At 68.9% G+C, this 17,307-nt stretch overlaps 2 protein-coding genes across 6 annotated transcripts; one reads left to right on the forward strand and one right to left on the reverse strand.

The window, feature by feature from the left end:
- Positions 1 to 76: 76 nt before the first annotated feature.
- Positions 77 to 7,463, reverse strand: SLC39A7 (solute carrier family 39 member 7). 2 transcript variants are annotated; one of them, XM_087734893.1, is made up of 8 exons: positions 7,355 to 7,463; positions 6,008 to 6,550; positions 5,732 to 5,900; positions 5,569 to 5,628; positions 5,351 to 5,473; positions 5,129 to 5,257; positions 3,335 to 3,531; positions 78 to 454 (listed from the first exon to the last, which is right to left on the reverse strand). In XM_087734893.1, exons 2-8 carry the CDS (start codon positions 6,512 to 6,514, stop codon positions 203 to 205), a joined length of 1,437 nt encoding a protein of 478 aa, XP_087591019.1. In that variant the 5' UTR covers positions 6,515 to 6,550; positions 7,355 to 7,463; the 3' UTR covers positions 78 to 202. The 2 variants fall into 2 exon arrangements, with proteins under 2 accessions (XP_087591020.1, XP_087591019.1); XM_087734894.1 differs by lacking the exon at positions 5,569 to 5,628 and having other exon boundaries at positions 77 to 454.
- A 25-nt stretch (positions 7,464 to 7,488) lies between these two features.
- Positions 7,489 to 14,577, forward strand: RXRB (retinoid X receptor beta). Of its 4 annotated transcripts, none has more exons than XM_087734896.1 (10): positions 7,489 to 7,687; positions 8,506 to 8,575; positions 8,663 to 8,816; positions 12,281 to 12,460; positions 12,531 to 12,694; positions 12,797 to 12,926; positions 13,787 to 13,919; positions 14,013 to 14,104; positions 14,200 to 14,305; positions 14,418 to 14,577. In XM_087734896.1, the coding sequence occupies exons 1-10, from the start codon at positions 7,527 to 7,529 to the stop codon at positions 14,563 to 14,565; spliced, it is 1,338 nt and encodes a 445-aa protein (XP_087591022.1). In that variant the 5' UTR covers positions 7,489 to 7,526; the 3' UTR covers positions 14,566 to 14,577. The 4 variants fall into 4 exon arrangements, with proteins under 4 accessions (XP_087591022.1, XP_087591024.1, XP_087591021.1 ...); XM_087734895.1 differs by having other exon boundaries at positions 7,527 to 7,687; positions 8,352 to 8,575; XM_087734897.1 differs by having other exon boundaries at positions 7,527 to 7,687; positions 8,352 to 8,575; positions 12,827 to 12,926.
- Positions 14,578 to 17,307: the final 2,730 nt, after the last annotated feature.

Below are 17,307 nucleotides of genomic sequence, written 5' to 3' on the forward strand. Positions count from 1 at the left end.
GTGTCACCCCCCCTTGGTCCCCCCCCTCATCACAGGGAGCCCCCCCCCCCCCCCCCCCCCCCAAATTGGGGAGCCCCAGGACCCCCCGCTTTGGTCCAGAGAGCACGGGTAAACATGGCTCCCCCTCCCCATAACGCCGAGCCCCCAAAACGGGGCGCACACAGAAGGTTGGGGACCCCCCCCCGTCACCCTCCAGGGTCCCCTACTCATAGTGGGCGATGGCCACCATCATGGCGACGCCGGCCAGTAGCCCCAAGACCTGGAGGAAGGACTGGAGCGGCCCCGCGTCCCGCAGCAGCTCCGGGATGACGGAGACGGTGCCGACGTAGATGAAGCCGCCGGCGGTGAAGGGCAGGACCCCCAGCGTGGCCGCCTCGCCGGCCCCCTCGGCTAGCAGCGAGCAGGCCGCCCCGGCCACCGCGCCCAGCGCCGTCACCAGTTGCAGACGCATGGCCTGGGGACGAGGGACGGGGTTGGGGACGGTGGGACCCTGCCGGGGACACCGCCGGGCGGAGATGGGGAGCCCTGCGGACACTGGGAACCAGGGGCACCGGGGGTACTGGGGGCACTGGGGGTACTGGGGACACTTCAGGGCACCAGGGGCACTTGGGGTACTGGGGGCACTGGGGGTACTGGGGGTACTGGGGGCACTGGGGGTACTGGGAGTAGTGGGGACATTTCAGGGCACCAGGGGCACTTGGGGTACTGGGGGCACTGGGGGTACTGGGAGTAGTGGGAACACTTCAGGGCACCGGGGCACTTGGGGTACTGGGAGCACCGGGGGTACTGGGGGCACTGAGGCCAGCGGGGCCCTGGGGGTTCTGGGGCCAGCGTGGGCGCTGGGGCCCTGGCGGTACTGGGGCCACTGGGGCCAGCCTGGGCACTGGGGTCACTGGGGCCCTGGGTGTACTGGGGCCAGCAGGGCCAGCATGGGCACTGGGGGTACTGGGGCCAGCAGGGGTTCTGGGGCCAGCGGGGCCAGTGTGGGCACTGGTGGTACTGGGGCCCTGGGGGTACTCGGGCGAGCAGGGCCAGCATGGGCACCAGGGGTACTGGGGCCAGCGGGGCCCTGGGGGTTCTGGGGCCACTGGGGCCAGTGTGGGCACTGGGGGTACTGGGGCCAGCATGGGCACTGGGGCCACTGGGGCCCTGGGGGTACTGGGGCCAGTGTGGGTACTGGGGGTACTGGGACCCTGGGGGTAGTGGGGGTACTGGAGCCAATATGGGCACTGGGGGTACTGGGGCCAGCGGGGCCCTGGGGGTTCTGGGACCACTGGGGCCAGTGTGGGCACTGGGGGTATTGGGGGTTCTGGGGCCAGTGTGGGCACTGGGGGTACTGGGGCCACTGGGGCCCTGGGGGTACTGGGAGTACCGGGGGTACTGGGGCCACCGGGGCCCTGGGGGTTCTGGGACCACTGGGGCCAGCGTGGGTATTGCGGGTACTGGGGCGACTGGGGCCCTGGGGGTACTGGGAGTACCGGGGGTACTGGGGCCAGCGGGGCCCTGGAGGTTCTGGGACGGCTGGGGCCAGGGTGGGCACTGGGGGTACTGGGGCCACTGGGGCCCTGGCGGTTCTGGGACCACTGGGGCCAGCGTGGGTATTGCGGGTACTGGGGCGACTGGGGCCCTGGGGGTACTGGGAGTACCGGGGGTACTGGGGCCAGCGGGGCCCTGGGGGTTCTGGGACCACTGGGGCCAGTGTGGGCACTGGGGGTATTGGGGGTTCTGGGGCCAGTGTGGGCACTGGGGGTACTGGGGCCACTGGGGCCCTGGGGGTACTGGGAGTACCGGGGGTACTGGGGCCACCGGGGCCCTGGGGGTTCTGGGACCACTGGGGCCAGCGTGGGTATTGCGGGTACTGGGGCGACTGGGGCCCTGGGGGTACTGGGAGTACCGGGGGTACTGGGGCCAGCGGGGCCCTGGAGGTTCTGGGACGGCTGGGGCCAGGGTGGGCACTGGGGGTACTGGGGCCACTGGGGCCCTGGCGGTTCTGGGACCACTGGGGCCAGCGTGGGTATTGCGGGTACTGGGGCGACTGGGGCCCTGGGGGTACTGGGAGTACCGGGGGTACTGGGGCCAGCGGGGCCCTGGAGGTTCTGGGACGGCTGGGGCCAGGGTGGGCACTGGGGGTACTGGGGCCACTGGGGCCCTGGCGGTTCTGGGACCACTGGGGCCAGCGTGGGTATTGCGGGTACTGGGGCGACTGGGGCCCTGGGGGTACTGGGAGTACCGGGGGTACTGGGGCCAGCGGGGCCCTGGGGGTTCTGGGACCACTGGGGCCAGTGTGGGCACTGGGGGTATTGGGGGTTCTGGGGCCAGTGTGGGCACTGGGGGTACTGGGGCCACTGGGGCCCTGGGGGTACTGGGAGTACCGGGGGTACTGGGGCCACCGGGGCCCTGGGGGTTCTGGGACCACTGGGGCCAGCGTGGGTATTGCGGGTACTGGGGCGACTGGGGCCCTGGGGGTACTGGGAGTACCGGGGGTACTGGGGCCAGCGGGGCCCTGGAGGTTCTGGGACGGCTGGGGCCAGGGTGGGCACTGGGGGTACTGGGGCCACTGGGGCCCTGGCGGTTCTGGGACCACTGGGGCCAGCGTGGGTATTGCGGGTACTGGGGCGACTGGGGCCCTGGGGGTACTGGGAGTACCGGGGGTACTGGGGCCAGCGGGGCCCTGGGGGTTCTGGGACCACTGGGGCCAGTGTGGGCACTGGGGGTATTGGGGGTTCTGGGGCCAGTGTGGGCACTGGGGGTACTGGGGCCACTGGGGCCCTGGGGGTACTGGGAGTACCGGGGGTACTGGGGCCACCGGGGCCCTGGGGGTTCTGGGACCACTGGGGCCAGCGTGGGTATTGCGGGTACTGGGGCGACTGGGGCCCTGGGGGTACTGGGAGTACCGGGGGTACTGGGGCCAGCGGGGCCCTGGAGGTTCTGGGACGGCTGGGGCCAGGGTGGGCACTGGGGGTACTGGGGCCACTGGGGCCCTGGCGGTTCTGGGACCACTGGGGCCAGCGTGGGTATTGCGGGTACTGGGGCGACTGGGGCCCTGGGGGTACTGGGAGTACCGGGGGTACTGGGGCCAGCGGGGCCCTGGGGGTTCTGGGACCACTGGGGCCAGTGTGGGCACTGGGGGTATTGGGGGTTCTGGGGCCAGTGTGGGCACTGGGGGTACTGGGGCCACTGGGGCCCTGGGGGTACTGGGAGTACCGGGGGTACTGGGGCCACCGGGGCCCTGGGACCACTGGGGCCAGCGTGGGTATTGCGGGTACTGGGGCGACTGGGGCCCTGGGGGTACTGGGAGTACCGGGGGTACTGGGGCCAGCGGGGCCCTGCTCACCTTGCGCTTGCTGCAGCCGGACTGGACGAGGATGGCGAAGTCGCCCACCTCGTGGGGCAGCTCGTGCAGCAGCACCGTCACCGCCGTCACCGTCCCCAGCCCCGGCCCCGCCAGGAAGGAGGCGCCGATGGCCAGCCCGTCCGTGAAGTTGTGCGCCAGGTCCGCCGCCAAGTTCAAGTACCCCGACACCTCCATGGCTGCGGGGGGCGGGGGGACGCCTCAGCGCCGGAGGGTCCCTGCCACCCCCCCCCCCCGGTGTCCCTGTCCCCACTGGGGTCCCCGTGTCCCCTCCACAGCCCCCCCCCCAGTCCCTGTGTGTCCCCCCCCCCCAGCGTCCCTGTCCCCATTGGGGTCCCCCCAGTCCCTGTCACCCCCCAGTGTCCCTGTCCCCATTGGGGTCCCCCCCAGTCCCTGTCCCCCCCCCCAGTGTCCCTGTCCCCACTGGGGTCCCCGTGTCCCCTCCACAGCCCCCTCCCCGTCCCCGTCTCCCCCCCCAGCGTCCCTGTCCCCATTGGGGTCCCCCCCAGTCCCTGTCACCCCCCAGTGTCCCTGTCCCCATTGGGGTCCCCCCCCAGTCCCTGTCCCCCCCTCCCAGTGTCCCTGTCCCCATTGCATACCCCGTGTCCCCTCCACAGCCCCCTCCCGTCCCCGTCCCCCGCCCCGCCAGTGTCCCTGTCCCCACTGGGGTCCCCCCAGCCCTGTCCCCCCCCAGCCCTGTCCCCCCCTCCCAGTGTCCCTGTCCCCATTGGGGTCCCCCCAGTCCCTGTCACCCCCCCAGTGTCCCTGTCCCCATTGGGGTCCCCCCCAGTCCGTGTCCCCCCCCCACCAGTGTCCCTGTCCCCACTGGGGTCCCCGTGTCCCCTCCACAGCCCCCTCCTGTCCCCGTCCCCCCCCCAGTGTCCTTGTCCCCATTGGGGTCCCCCCCAGTCCCTGTCCCCCCCTCAGTGTCCCTGTCCCCATTGCGGTCCCCGTGTCCCCTCCGGAGCCTCCTCCCATCCCTGTCGTTCCCCCCCCCAGTGTCCCTGTCCCCACTGGGGTCCCCCCAGTCCCTGTCACCCCCCCCCAGTGTCCCTGTCCCCACTGGGGTCCCCCCAGGCCTGTCCCCCCCAGTCCCTGTCACACCCCCCTCCCAGTGTCCCTGTCCCCACTGGGGTCCCCCCAGTCCCTGTCACCCCCCCCCCCAGTGTCCCTGTCCCCATTGGGGTCCCCCCAGTCCGTGTCCCCCCTCCCAGTGTCCCTGTCCCCATTGCGGACCCCGTGTCCCCTCCACAGCCCCCTCCCGTCCCCATCCCCCCCCGCCAGTGTCCCTGTCCCCACTGGGGTCCCTGTGTCCCCTCCACAGCCCCCTCCTGTCCCCGTCCCCCCCTCCCAGTGTCCCTGTCCCCACTGGGGTCCCCCCAGTCCCTGTCACCCCCCCCCAGTGTCCCTGTCCCCATTGGGGTCCCCGTGTCCCCTCCACAGCCCCCCCCAGTCCCTGTGTCCCCCCTCCCCAGTGTCCCTGTCCCCATTGGGGTCCCCCCAGTCCCTGTTCCCCCCTCCCAGGGTCCCTGTCCCCATTGCGGACCCCGTGTCCCCTCCACAGCCCCCTCCCGTCCCCATCCCCCCCCCGCCAGTGTCCCTGTCCCCATTGGGGTCCCCCCCAGTCCCTGTCACCCCCCCAGTGTCCCTGTCCCCACTGGGGTCCCCCCAGCCCTGTCCCCTCCCATTCCAGTGTCCCTGTCCCCACCGGGGTCCCTCTTGCCCCCCACCCCGCCCCCTCTCCCCCCCCTCGCCGTGTCCCCGTCCCCCCCGTACCCGACTCCTCCGCCGCCTTCCCCGCCGGCCGGCTCTTGCCGCGGTGGCCCTTGGTGGCCGTCCTCTCCCGTCGCCCCGTGGCCCCTGGCTCCTCCTCACCTTCGCTGGAGCTGCTCTTGGCCTTGACCCCTGGGGACAAGGGACAACGAGGGGGTTGGTGTGTCCCCCCCAACCCCTCCTGTCACACACACACCCCCCCCCCCCGGCGGCGATGTGACCTACCGTGGCCGTGGCCGTGACCGTGGCCACCCTTGGCGTGCCGGACAAAGGTCTCCACCACCAAAAACGCCACGATTCCGGCCAACACCCACATCCCCACCGTCAACATGCGGGCGTGCTCCTGGCCTGGGCGAAAGGGACACCCTCAGCGGTGGCATTGTCCCCTCCGTGTCCCCCGTGGTCGCGTGACCCCCCCCCCCCCCCCCCCCCAAGCCTCCTACCGTGGTGCGAGTGACCGTGGCCGTGCGCGTGGCCGCCTTCGCCGTGATGCGCGTGGGGCGCTGCGGGGGGACGTTAAAAAAACAACAACCCCCAAAAAAAAGAAGCCGGTGAGGGCCACCGCGTCCCCGTTGTCCCCGAGGGGGAGGGGACGGGGCCACTCACCGAGGGCGTGGGGGATGAGGTGGAGGAAGGCGTCTCCCAGCAGCCCCCCCGCCGCGAAGCTGAGGAGCAGCTTGAGGAGCGCTTGGTGCCGGGGGGCGTTGGATTCCACCGGGATGAGGAAGAGGATGAGGTACGGGGCGGCGCTGATCACCAGGGTGGCCGCCATCGTCTGCGGAAAGGGGGTGACAGGCACGAGGGGGGCGGGGGGTCACTGGGTGCTCCCCACCCTCCCCTGGGGGGGTGGGGGGGGGGCTCGGGTGGGGGAGGGGGACTCACGTGCATCCACAGCGTCACCGTGTCCTGCCGCGGCGGCGGCGGGGGTTGGGAGGGATGCGGAGGGAGGGAACGCTCGTGCGAAGGGCGGCGGGCGGCCTCGTGCGAGGGGCCGCGGTGCGGGTCCTCGTGCGAGTGGCCGCGGTACGGGTCCTCGTGCGAGTGGCCGTGGTACAGGTCCTCGTGCGAGTGGCCGTGCCCGTGGTGCAGGCCCTCGTGCGAGTGGCCGTGGTACATTCCCTCGTGCGAGTGGCCGTGGTACAGGTCCTCGTGCGAGTGGCCGTGACCATGGTGCAGGCCCTCGTGCGAGTGGCCGTGGCCATGGTACATTCCCTCGTGCGAGTGGCCGTGGCCGTGGTGCAGGCCCTCGTGCGAGTGGCCGTGGTGCAGGTCCTCGTGCGAGTGGCCGCCCTCGTGCGAGGCGGCGGGGGCCGGCAGCAGGCAGAGGGCCAGCACGGCGCCGGTGGCGAGGGCAGCGCCGAGTCCTCGCGTCCGGGCGGCCGCCGCCATCGCCCCGGTGAGGGGAGAGGGCTCAACCAACGGCTCCTACCATAGAGACAAAGGGATGAGGGTCCAGACAAGCCCTGATGGCTCCCAAGATGTGGGGGGGAGCAGGCCATAGAGACACAGGCTAGAGTGCCACCCTCCATCATGCCACAGAGTGGCAGCATGGGGGGCTAGAGCGGCCCTAACGAGCCGTACCATAGAGGCAAAGGCGAGACAGAGCGGTGCCAGTCAACCCTACCATAGAGATGAAGGGATGAGGGTCCAGACAAGCCCCAATGGCTCTCAAGGTAACACGGAGCAGACCATAGAGATACAGCCTAGAGTGTCACCCTCTGTAGTGCCATAGAGTGGCAGGATGGAGGACTAGAGCAGCCCTAACGGGCCATACCATAGAGAAGACAGAGTGGCACCAACCAACCCTACCATAGAGATGAAAGGATGAGGCTCCAGACAAGCCCCAATGGCTCCCGAGGTGGGGGAGCAGACCACAGACACACAGCCTAGAGTGGCACCCTCTGTAGTGCCATAGACTGATGGGACGAGGGGCTAGAGCGGCCCTAATGGGCCATACCATAGAGATAAAGACGAGACAGAGAGGCGCAAACCAACCCTACCATAGAGACAAAGGGATGAGGGTCCGGAGCGGCTCCCCAGGGCCACCATAGAGGGGGGGAGGAGGGGGCCTGAGCGGCCACCCCCTAGAAACGGGGCCACCATAGAGACGGCGGGGCGGGGGGGGGTAGAGCGGCCGTGTCCCCCCCATCCCCGGTGGCGGGAGCCCCTCTAGCCACGTCTCTATGCTCCGGGAGGGGGCGGAGGGGTGGGGGGGAGGGGGTGTCTCACCGTCCGCGCGCTCCGTTCCCTCCGGCTCGGGCCCGACGTGGCACCGCGGCCCCGCCCCTTTCACGCGCGATCTCGCGAGATTTCGTAAGGGGGGGGAGGAGGAGGAGAGCGGGCGGAAGTGCCCGGCGCCGCCATCTTGGCGCCGGGCACTTCGCTATGGGGGGGGGGCGGGATGGTGCCGCGGGGGTTGCTGGGAGCCGCGCAGGGCATTGTGGGCCGGTGGGGCCGGAGGCGGCGGAGCCCGGAGCAGGCCGGAGCCCGGGGCTGGGGGGGAGTCGGTCGGTCCGAGGCCGGAGCCCCCCCGGCACCGCGGGATGGGCGACAGCGATCGTGGTCAGCGGGGTTGGGGGGGCCCCGGGAGGGAGGGGGGTGGGGGGGGCCCTGAGGTGCAAAGGGGGGGTGGGGGGGCGCTTATGGATTTGGGGGGGCCCCTGAGGTGCAAAGGGGGGGTGGGGGGGTGCTTATGGGTTTGGGGGGCCCCTGAGGTGCAAAGGGGGGGTGGGGGGGTGCTTATGGGTTTGGGGGGGCCCCTGAGGTGCAAAGGGGGGGTGGGGGGGAGGCTGAGGGGTTTGGGGGGCTCTGAGGTGCAAAGGGGGGCTGTGGGGGGAGGCTGAGGGGTTTGGGGGGGTCTTGGGGTGATGTTGGGGAGCTGTGGGTGCAAAGGGGGGCTTTGGGTGGAGGCTGAGGGGTTTGGGGGGGTCTTGGGGTGATTCTGGGGGCTGTGGGGGGTGCTTATAGGTTTGGGGGGTCCTGAGGTGCAAAGGGTGGGCTTTGGGGGGAGGCTGAGGGGTTTGGGGGGCCCTGGGGTGATGTCGGGGGGCTGTGGGGGGAGGCTGAGGGGTTTGGGGGGGCCACGCGACACCACGTGGGGGGCTGCAGGTTTGGGGGGGGCCTCTTCGAGGCTGCCCGTACACGACGGGAGCGTGGGGCTGGCGGGGATGAGATTGGGGGGGGGGGTCCCTCACTCCTCCCCCCACCCCGTGCACCCCCCCCCCAGATTGCCGGAGCCCCGATAGCTCATCCCTGAGCGCCTCCCCGCCCCCCCCGGAGCCTTCGGCCCCGCTCCATCATCCCTCCATGATCGGTTCGGCCATGACCTCCTCCCTCAACTCCCCCGTCGCCAACTTGGGCTCCCCGTTCCCCGTCATCAGCTCCTCCATGGGCTCCCCGGGGCTCCCCGCCACCCCCGCCATCGCTTACGGCCCCGTCAGCAGCCCCCAGGTAAGGGGGGGGGGGGCAGCCCCCCAAAAACTCTCCAAACTGGGAGAAACTGGGAAGGGCTCCCACCAACTTTTCCCGCTTCCGCAGATTAATTCCACCGTCAACCTCTCGGGGTTGCACCCCGTCAGCAGCTCGGACGACGTGAAGCCCCCCTTGGGGATCCGAGCTGTCCCTTGTCACCCCCACGGCCCCGGCGTCGCCGGCAAACGTCTCTGCGCCATTTGCGGGGATCGCTCCTCAGGTACCCGCCGGTTGGGGTGCTCTGGGGGGGGGGGCACCGGGGTGCTTGGGTGCTCTGTGGGGTGCCTATGAGGCACGGGGGCACCTGGGTGCTCTGTGGGGGTTCCCATGGGGCAGGGGGACGCCTGGGTGCTTTGTGGGGTCCTTATGGGGACACCTGGGTGCTCTGCGGGGGTCTCTATGGGGCACGGGGACGCCTGGGTGCTCTGCGGGGGTCTCTATGGGGCATGGGGACACCTGGGTGCTTCGTGGGGTCCCTATGGGGACACCTGGGTGCTCTGTGGGGTCCCTATGGGGCACTGGGACACCTGGGTGCTCTGTGGGGTGCCTATGGGGCACTGGGACGCCTGGGTGCTCTGTGGGGTCCCTCTGGGGCACTGGGACATCTGGGTGCTCTGTGGGGGTTCCTATGGGGCACGGGGACACCTGGGTGCTCTGTGGGGGTTCCTATGGGGACACCTGGGTGCTCTGTGGGGTCCGTATGGGGCACTGGGACACTTGGGTGCTCTGTGGGGGTTCCTATGGGGACACCTGGGTGCTTTGTGGGGTCCGTATGGGGCACTGGGACGCATGGGTGCTCTGTGGGGGTTCCTCTGGGGCACTGGGACGCCTGGGTGCTTTGTGGGGTCCCTATGAGGACACCTGGGTGCTTTGTGGGTTCCCTATGGGGCACTGGGACACCTGGGTGCTCTGTAGGGTCCCTATGGGGCACGGGGGCACCTGGGTGTTCTGTGGGGGTTCCTATGGGGACGCCTGGGTGCTCTGTGGGGTCCCTATGGGGCAGGGGGACGCCTGGGTGCTCTGTGGGGTCCCTATGGGGCACTGGGACGCCTGGGTGCTCTGTGGGGGTTCCTATGGGGCACGGGGATGCCTGGGTGCTTCATGGGGTCCCTATGGGGACACTTGGGTGCTTTGTGGGGTGCCTATGGGGCACTGGGGTGCTTGGGTGCTTTGCGGGGTCACTATGGGGACACCTGGGTGCTTTGTGGGGTCCCTCTGGGGCACGGGGACACCTGGGTGCTCTGTGGGGTGCCTATGGGGCACTGGGACGCCTGGGTGCTCTGTGGGGTCCCTCTGGGGCACTGGGACATCTGGGTGCTCTGTGGGGTCCCTATGGGGCACTGGGACACCTGGGTGCTCTCTGAGGTCATTGCAGGGACGTCTGCGTCTTCCTTGGGGTCCCCGTGGGGACGTCTGGGTCTTTTGTGGGGTCCTTGTGACACTGGGACACCTGGGTGCTCCCTGGGGTGGGACACAGGGGGCGTGGACACTTGGGTGCTCCCTGGGGTGGGATGGGGGACGTGGGGACACCTGGATCCTCTGTGGGGTGGGATGTAGGGAATGGGGACACCGGGGTCCTCTGCAGGGTGACAAATAGGGAACGGGGACAGTTGGGTCATTCCTGGGGTGGGTGACGGGGTGCGAGGACATCGGGGTCCTTCTTGGGGTGGCATATGGGGGACAGGGACACTTGGGTTCTGCCTGGGGTGGGACGTCAGAGATGGGGACAGCGGGATCTTCTGCAGGGTGGGATAGAGGGGACAGGGACACTTGGGATCTTCTTGGGACGGGGTACAGGGAACAGGGACATTTGGGTCCTTTTTGGGGTGGCATCTGGGGACACCTGGGTTGTCTCTGGGGTGGGATAGGGGAGATGGGGTGTAGGGACATCTGGGTCTTCCTTGTGGTGGGACACAGGGGATGGGGACACCTCGGTCCTCCCTGTGGTGGGATCTGGGGACACCTGGGTCATCTCTGGGGTGGGACACAGGAGATGGAGACACCTTGGTCCTTCTTGAGATGGGGTATGGGGACACCTGACTCCTTCTTGGGGTGGGATATGGGGGACAGGGACGCCCGGGTCCTCCCTGGGGTGGGACATGGGATGGAGACATCTTGGTTCTGCTTGGGGTGGGATATGGCATACGGGGACACCTCGGACCTCCTCAGGATGGGGTACAGGGACACCTGGGTCCTCCTTGTGGTGGGACACAGGGGATGGGGACACCTTGGTCCTTTTTGGGGTGGGATCTGGGGACACCTCGGTCGTCTCTGGGGTGGGATGCGGGAGATAGAGACACCTTGGTCCTTCTTGAGATGGGATATGGGAACACCTGGGTTTTCGTCGTGGTGGGACACAGGGGACGGGGACGCCTTGGTCCTTTCTGGAGTGAGATATGGGGACATCTTCATTGTTTCTGGGGTGAGATATGGGAGATGGAGAGACCTTGGTCCTCTTTGGGGTGGGATACGGGAGATGGGGACACCTCGGTCCTTCTTGAGATGGGGTAGGGGGACAGCTGGGTCCTCCTCGTGGTGGGACACAGGGGATGGGGACACCTGGGTCATTTCTGGGGTGGGATACGGGAGATGGGGACACTTTGGTCCTTTCTGGGGTGGGATCTGGGGACACCTCGGTCGTCTCTAGGGTGGGATACAGGGGATGGGGACCCCTCGGTCTTTCTTGAGGTGGGGTAGGGGGCACCTGGGTCCTCCTCGTGGTGGGACACAGGGGATGGGGACACCTTGGTCCTTTTTGGCGTGGAATCTGGGGACACTTTGATTATCTCTGCGGTGAGATAGGGGAGATGGAGACACCTTGGTCCTCTTTGGGGTGGGGTATGGGGACACCTTGGTCATCTCTGGGGTGAGATAGGGGAGATGGAGACACCTTGGTCCTCTTTGGGGTGGGATACGGGAGATGGGAACACCTGGGTCTTCCTTGTGGTGGGACATAGAAGATGGGGCCACCTTGGTCCTCCCCATGGGGGGATCTGGGGACACCTGGGTTGTGTCTAGGGTGGGATACGGGAGATGGGGACATCTCGGTCCTTCTTGAGATGGGGTAGGGAGACACCTGGGTCTTTCTTGTGGTGGGACACGGGGGATGGGGACACCTTGGTCCTTTCTGGGATGGGATCTGGGGACACCTTGATTGTTTCTGGGGTGAGATATGGGAGATGGGGACTTCTTGGTTCTCTTTGAGGTGGGATACGGGAGATGGGGACACGTTGGTTCTTGAGATGGGGTATGAGAACACCAGGGTCCTCTTTGTGGTGGGACACAGGGGACGGGGACACCTTGGTTGTTTTTGGGGCGAGATATGGGGACACCTTGATCATCTCTGGGGTGAGATATGGCAGATGGAGACACCTTGGTCCTCTTTGGGGTGGGATATGGGAGATGGGGACACCTTGGTCATTTTTGGGGCGAGATATGGGGACACCTTGATCGTTTCTGGGGTGAGATATGGGAGATGGAGACATCTTCGTCTTCTTTGAGGTAGAGGATGGGAGATGGGAACACCTTGGTTCTTCTTGAGATGGGATCTGGGGACACCTAGGTCTTCCTTGTGGTGGGACATAGGAGATGGGGCCACCTTGAGGGCAGGACCCTCAACGCCCGCCATGGGGAGAAGTTGGGGGGGGGGGTGTCCCACCGCTGACCCCCCCCCGCTCCCCGTAGGGAAGCATTATGGGGTGTACAGCTGCGAAGGCTGCAAGGGCTTCTTCAAACGCACCATCCGCAAGGACCTGACCTACACCTGCCGCGACAACAAGGACTGCGTGGTGGACAAACGCCAACGCAACCGTTGCCAGTATTGCCGCTACCAGAAGTGCCTGGCCACCGGCATGAAACGGGAAGGTAACCGGGAACGCCGGGATACGGGATAGGGATCCCATGGACCTTTCCGTCACCGTTGTCCCCACCCCAGCCGTGCAGGAGGAGCGCCAACGGGGGAAGGAGAAGGAAGGCGATGGCGACCTCGGCGCCAACGCCAACGAGGAGATGCCGGTGGAGAAGATCTTGGAAGCCGAGTTGGCGGTGGAGCAAAAATCGGACCAAAGCGTGGACGGCGCCGGTAGCGGGGGGAGCTCGGTGAGTTCTTTTGGGGGGGGGGGGGAGGGGCACGAGGAGTCCTCGGGGGGGCTCCGGGCCACCTCGCTGATCCCTTGATGTGTCCCCCACCCTACTCATCAGCCCAATGACCCGGTGACCAACATCTGCCAGGCCGCCGACAAGCAGCTCTTCACGCTGGTGGAGTGGGCCAAGAGGATCCCCCATTTTTCCGAGCTGCCCTTGGACGACCAAGTCATCCTGCTACGGGCGGGTGAGGATGGCGAGGGGGGGCCGCCCCACGGCGAAGCGGGGGGCGAAGGGGGGTTTTGGGGGGCTTCTGCCCCACGGCGGGGGTGTCCGGGGTCTCCTGGGGGAGGTGGATGCTCCGTGGAGGGGGTGGATGCCCCCACGGAGGGGGGTTTGGGAGGGGCGGCCGGAGGGGATCTGCCCCACAGAGGGGGGTTTTGGGGGTCCACGGGAAGGGATCTGCCCCACAGGGGGATCATTTGCCCCATGGAAGGGAGTTTTGGGGGTCCACAGGAGGGGATCTGCCCCACGGAGGTGGTGTTTTGGGGTCCACAGGAGGGGATCTGCCCCACGGAGGTGGTGTTTTGGGGTCCACAGGAGGGGATCTGCCCCACGGAGAGGGGTTTTGGGGGGCTGCAGGAGGGGATCTGCCCCACGGAGAGGGGTTTTGGGGGGCTGCAGGAGGGGATCTGCCCCACGGAGAGGGGTTTTGGGGGGCTGCAGGAGGGGATCTGCCCCACGGAGGGGGGTTTTGGGGGTCCACGGGAAGGGATCTGCCCCACGGGGGGATCATTTGCCCCATGGAAGGGAGTTTTGGGGGGCTGCAGGAGGGGATCTGCCCCACGGAGAGGGGTTTTGAGGGGCTGCAGGAGGGGATCTGCCCCACAGAGGGGGGTTTTGGGGGGCTGCAGGAGGGGATCTGCCCCACGGAGGCGGTGGTTGGGGGTTCACAGGAGGGGATCTGCCCCATGGAGGGGGGTTTTGGGGGTCCACGGGAAGGGATCTGCCCCACGGGGGGATCATTTCCCCCATGGAAGGGAGTTTTGGGGGGCTGCCAGGATTTCGGGGGGGGTCCTGACGCCCCCCAACCCCCCGCCACCGCAGGCTGGAACGAGCTCCTCATCGCCTCCTTCTCCCACCGCTCCATCTCCGTCAAGGACGGGATCCTGCTGGCCACCGGCCTCCACGTCCACCGCAACAGCGCCCACAGTGCCGGCGTGGGGGCCATCTTCGATAGGTTCGGGGGTGGGGGGGACCCCTAAATTCTCCTTAAGCCCCCCCAAATCATCCTCACGTTCTCTTTCCCCCCCCCCCCCCCCTCCGCTCGCAGGGTGCTGACCGAGCTGGTCTCCAAAATGCGGGACATGCGGATGGATAAGACGGAGCTGGGTTGTCTCCGCGCCATCATCCTCTTCAACCCAGGTACGGCGGTGGTGGAAGGGGGGGGTTTTGGGGGGTGGGGGGCAAATTGGGGACCCCCTCACCCCAATTTTTATTCCCCCCCCCCCCCCCCGTAGATGCCAAGGGGCTTTCCAACCCCGGCGAGGTGGAGCTGCTGCGGGAGAAGGTTTACGCTTCCCTCGAATCCTACTGCAAGCAGAAATATCCGGAACAACAGGGCAGGTAGGGAGGGAATTTGGGGGGGGGTTGGGAGGGGGGGGGCTTGTGGCCCCCCCTCCCCTAAATCCCCCTCCTCCCCCCTTTCCCGGCCCTTCCCCCCCCCCCCCCGCCCCAGGTTTGCCAAGCTGCTCCTCCGCCTCCCGGCCCTGCGCTCCATCGGCCTCAAATGCCTCGAGCACCTCTTCTTCTTCAAGCTCATCGGGGACACCCCCATCGACACCTTCCTCATGGAGATGCTCGAAGCCCCCCACCAGCTCTCCTGAACCCCCCCCCCCCTTAAAAATAAAAAAATTGGGGGGGGGGCAGGCAATAGGACCCCCCTCTCCCAACCCCCGAGGGGTTTTTGGGGGGGTCCCTTGTAAAATAACCCCCCCTTATTGTAAAATAACCCAACCCCACCCCCATCCCGGCACCCATCGCGCCGGCGGGGGGTGTGTGTCCCCCCCCCCCAGCCCCAGGGGGGGTTTTCCCCCCCGACACCCCCACAACAGCGTGTCCCGGGGTTGGGGGAGGGGAAGGGGGGGGCCCCCATTCCCTCCCCCCCCCCCCAAGCCCCCCCTCACCACCCAGCCACCCGATAGCCCTTTGAATTGTCGCCCCCCCCCCCCCCATGCAGCAGGTACCCGGGGGGGGGGGGGGGAGGGGGACCCCCGGCCTCCCCGGGGCCGCTGAGCTGGGGGGGAGGGGGGGGGGCTTTGTTTTTATTGTAGGTCCTACAGCCCCCCCTAAATCCCCCCTTCCGCCCCCCCCCCCCCCCGTGGTTTTATTCGGCTTCGGCATTTCCAACCCCCCCCCCCCCCAAAAAAAAACCCGGTCGCTTTGGATTTTCAGTGATTAAAGTTGCTGCTTCTCAGTCGCCGAGGGGCTTCGGGGGCCTTGTTTTGGGGGGCCCCCCCATTGCAGCCACCCCCCCCCCCACCCCACAGGGACCCCCCAATGCACACACACCCCCCACACCCCCCCCCCCCGCCGTGGCCACCACCTCCACCCACCGCAGCTATTTTGGGGTCAAATCTCCGGCTCCTAAAATAGCCGCTGTGGCTACCATGGAGGGGGGGGGGACACCAGCCGCAGGGGGGGGCCCCCCCAAATCCCTGCGTGCCCCCGGCGCGGCGGCCGGCGCACAGTGCCGGCTCTGTGCCGGCGGTGAAGGGCCGAGTGTCTGCGCCTGGGCCCGGGCCAGGCCGGGGACCGCAGCGGGGCTGGGGGGGGGGGGCTGCCACGTCCCGCCGGGACCCCCCCACCTCGCTACCGGCCTCCCTGCCTGCCCTCCCTGCCCCCCCTGCCTGCCCTCCCTGCCTGCCCCTGCCCTCCCTGCCTGCCCTCCCTGCCTGCCCTGGCCCCCCTGCCTGCCCCCCTGCCTGCCCCTGCCCCCCCTGCCTGCCCTCCCTGTCTGCTCTGACCCCCCTGCCTGCCCCCCTGCCTGTCTCTACCTGCCCCTGCCCCCCTGCCTGCCCCCCTGCCTGTCTCTGCCTGCCCCCTGTCTTCTCTGCCCCCCCGCCTGCCCCCCTGCCTGCCCCTGCCTGCCTCCCTGTCTTCCCTGCCCCTCCTGCCTGCCCCTCCTGCCTGCTCTGGCCCCCCTGCCTCCCTGCCTGCCCCCTGCCTGCCCCCTGCCTGCTCTGGCCCCTCTGCCTGCCCCTCTGCCTGCTCCCCCTCTCCCTCCCTGCCTGCCCCTGTGTCCTCCCTTTGTGCCCCCTGCCTGCCCCTGTGTGCCCCCTGCCTGCCCCTGCCTCCCTGCCTGCTCCTGCCTGCCCCTGTGTGCCCCCTGCCTGCCCCCTGCCTGCCCCTGCCCCCTGCCTGCCCCTGCCTCCCTGCCTGCTCCTGCCCGGGGTGGGGGGGTCCCTCCGTGGGGTGGGGAGGGGGGCAGGGAAGGGGAGCGGGGATGGGGGGGGGGCAGGGATGGGGACAGGGATGGGGACAGTGGGGACAGGGGGTGTAGGACAGGGACAGGGGATGGGGACAGGGCTGTGGGATGGGGACCGGGATCTAGGATAGGGACACGGGATGGGGACAGGGACACGGGGTGGGGACAGGGATGTGGGATGGGGACAGGGATGTGGGATGGGGACAGCGGGGGTGGGGACAGGGACGGGGATGTGGGTTGGGGGCAGGGGTGGGGCCAGTGGGGATGGGGACAGGGGCACGGGATGGGGACAGGGGGGGGGGGGGGGCCAGGGCCATGGGATGGGGACAGGATGGGGACAGAGACATAGGATGGGGACAATGGGGACAGGGGTTGTAGGATGGGGACAGTGGGGATGGGGTTGGGGACAGTGACACGGGATGGGGACAGGGGATGGGGACAGGGGTTGTAGGATGGGGACAGTGGGGATGGGGACGGGGACAGGGACATGGGATGGGGACAGGGACGTGGGGTGGAGACAGTGGGGACAGGGACGGGGATGTGGGTTGGGGACAGGATGGGGACAGAGACATAGGATGGGGACAATGGGGACGGGGGTGTGGGATGGGGTTGGGGACAGGGACAGGGAAACGGGATGGGGACAGTGGGGATGGGGATGGGGACAGGGACATGGGATGGGGACAGGGGGTGGGGACAGGGACAGGGGATGTAGGATGGGGACGGGGGGATGGGGACAGGGATGGGGGGGGCAGTGGGGACAGGGATGGGGACAGGGACACGGGATGGGGACAGGGGGTGGGGACAGGGACAGGGGATGTAGGATGGGGACAGGGGGGATGGGGACAGGGATGGGGGGGGCAGTGGGGACAGGGACACGGGACGGGGACAGGGACACGGGACAGGGATGGGGACGGGGACGGGGACACGGGACGGGGACAGGGATGGGGACAGGGACACGGGACAGGGATGGGGACGGGGACGGGGACACGGGATGGGGACAGGGATGGGGACAGGGCCAGGGGCCGGGGCCGCTGCGGGGCCCGGGCCGGGTTCGGAGGGGCGGGGGCGGGGGGGGCGGGGGGGGGGGGGGCGGGGGCCCGGGGGCCGGGCGGGGGCGGGGGCCGGGGGGGGGGGCGGTGGG

This window comes from Nipponia nippon, unplaced genomic scaffold (assembly GCF_047370975.1).
Source record: "Nipponia nippon isolate SJK-2023a ecotype South Korea unplaced genomic scaffold, ASM4737097v1 scaffold_50, whole genome shotgun sequence".
Classification (NCBI taxonomy): domain Eukaryota; kingdom Metazoa; phylum Chordata; class Aves; order Pelecaniformes; family Threskiornithidae; genus Nipponia; species Nipponia nippon.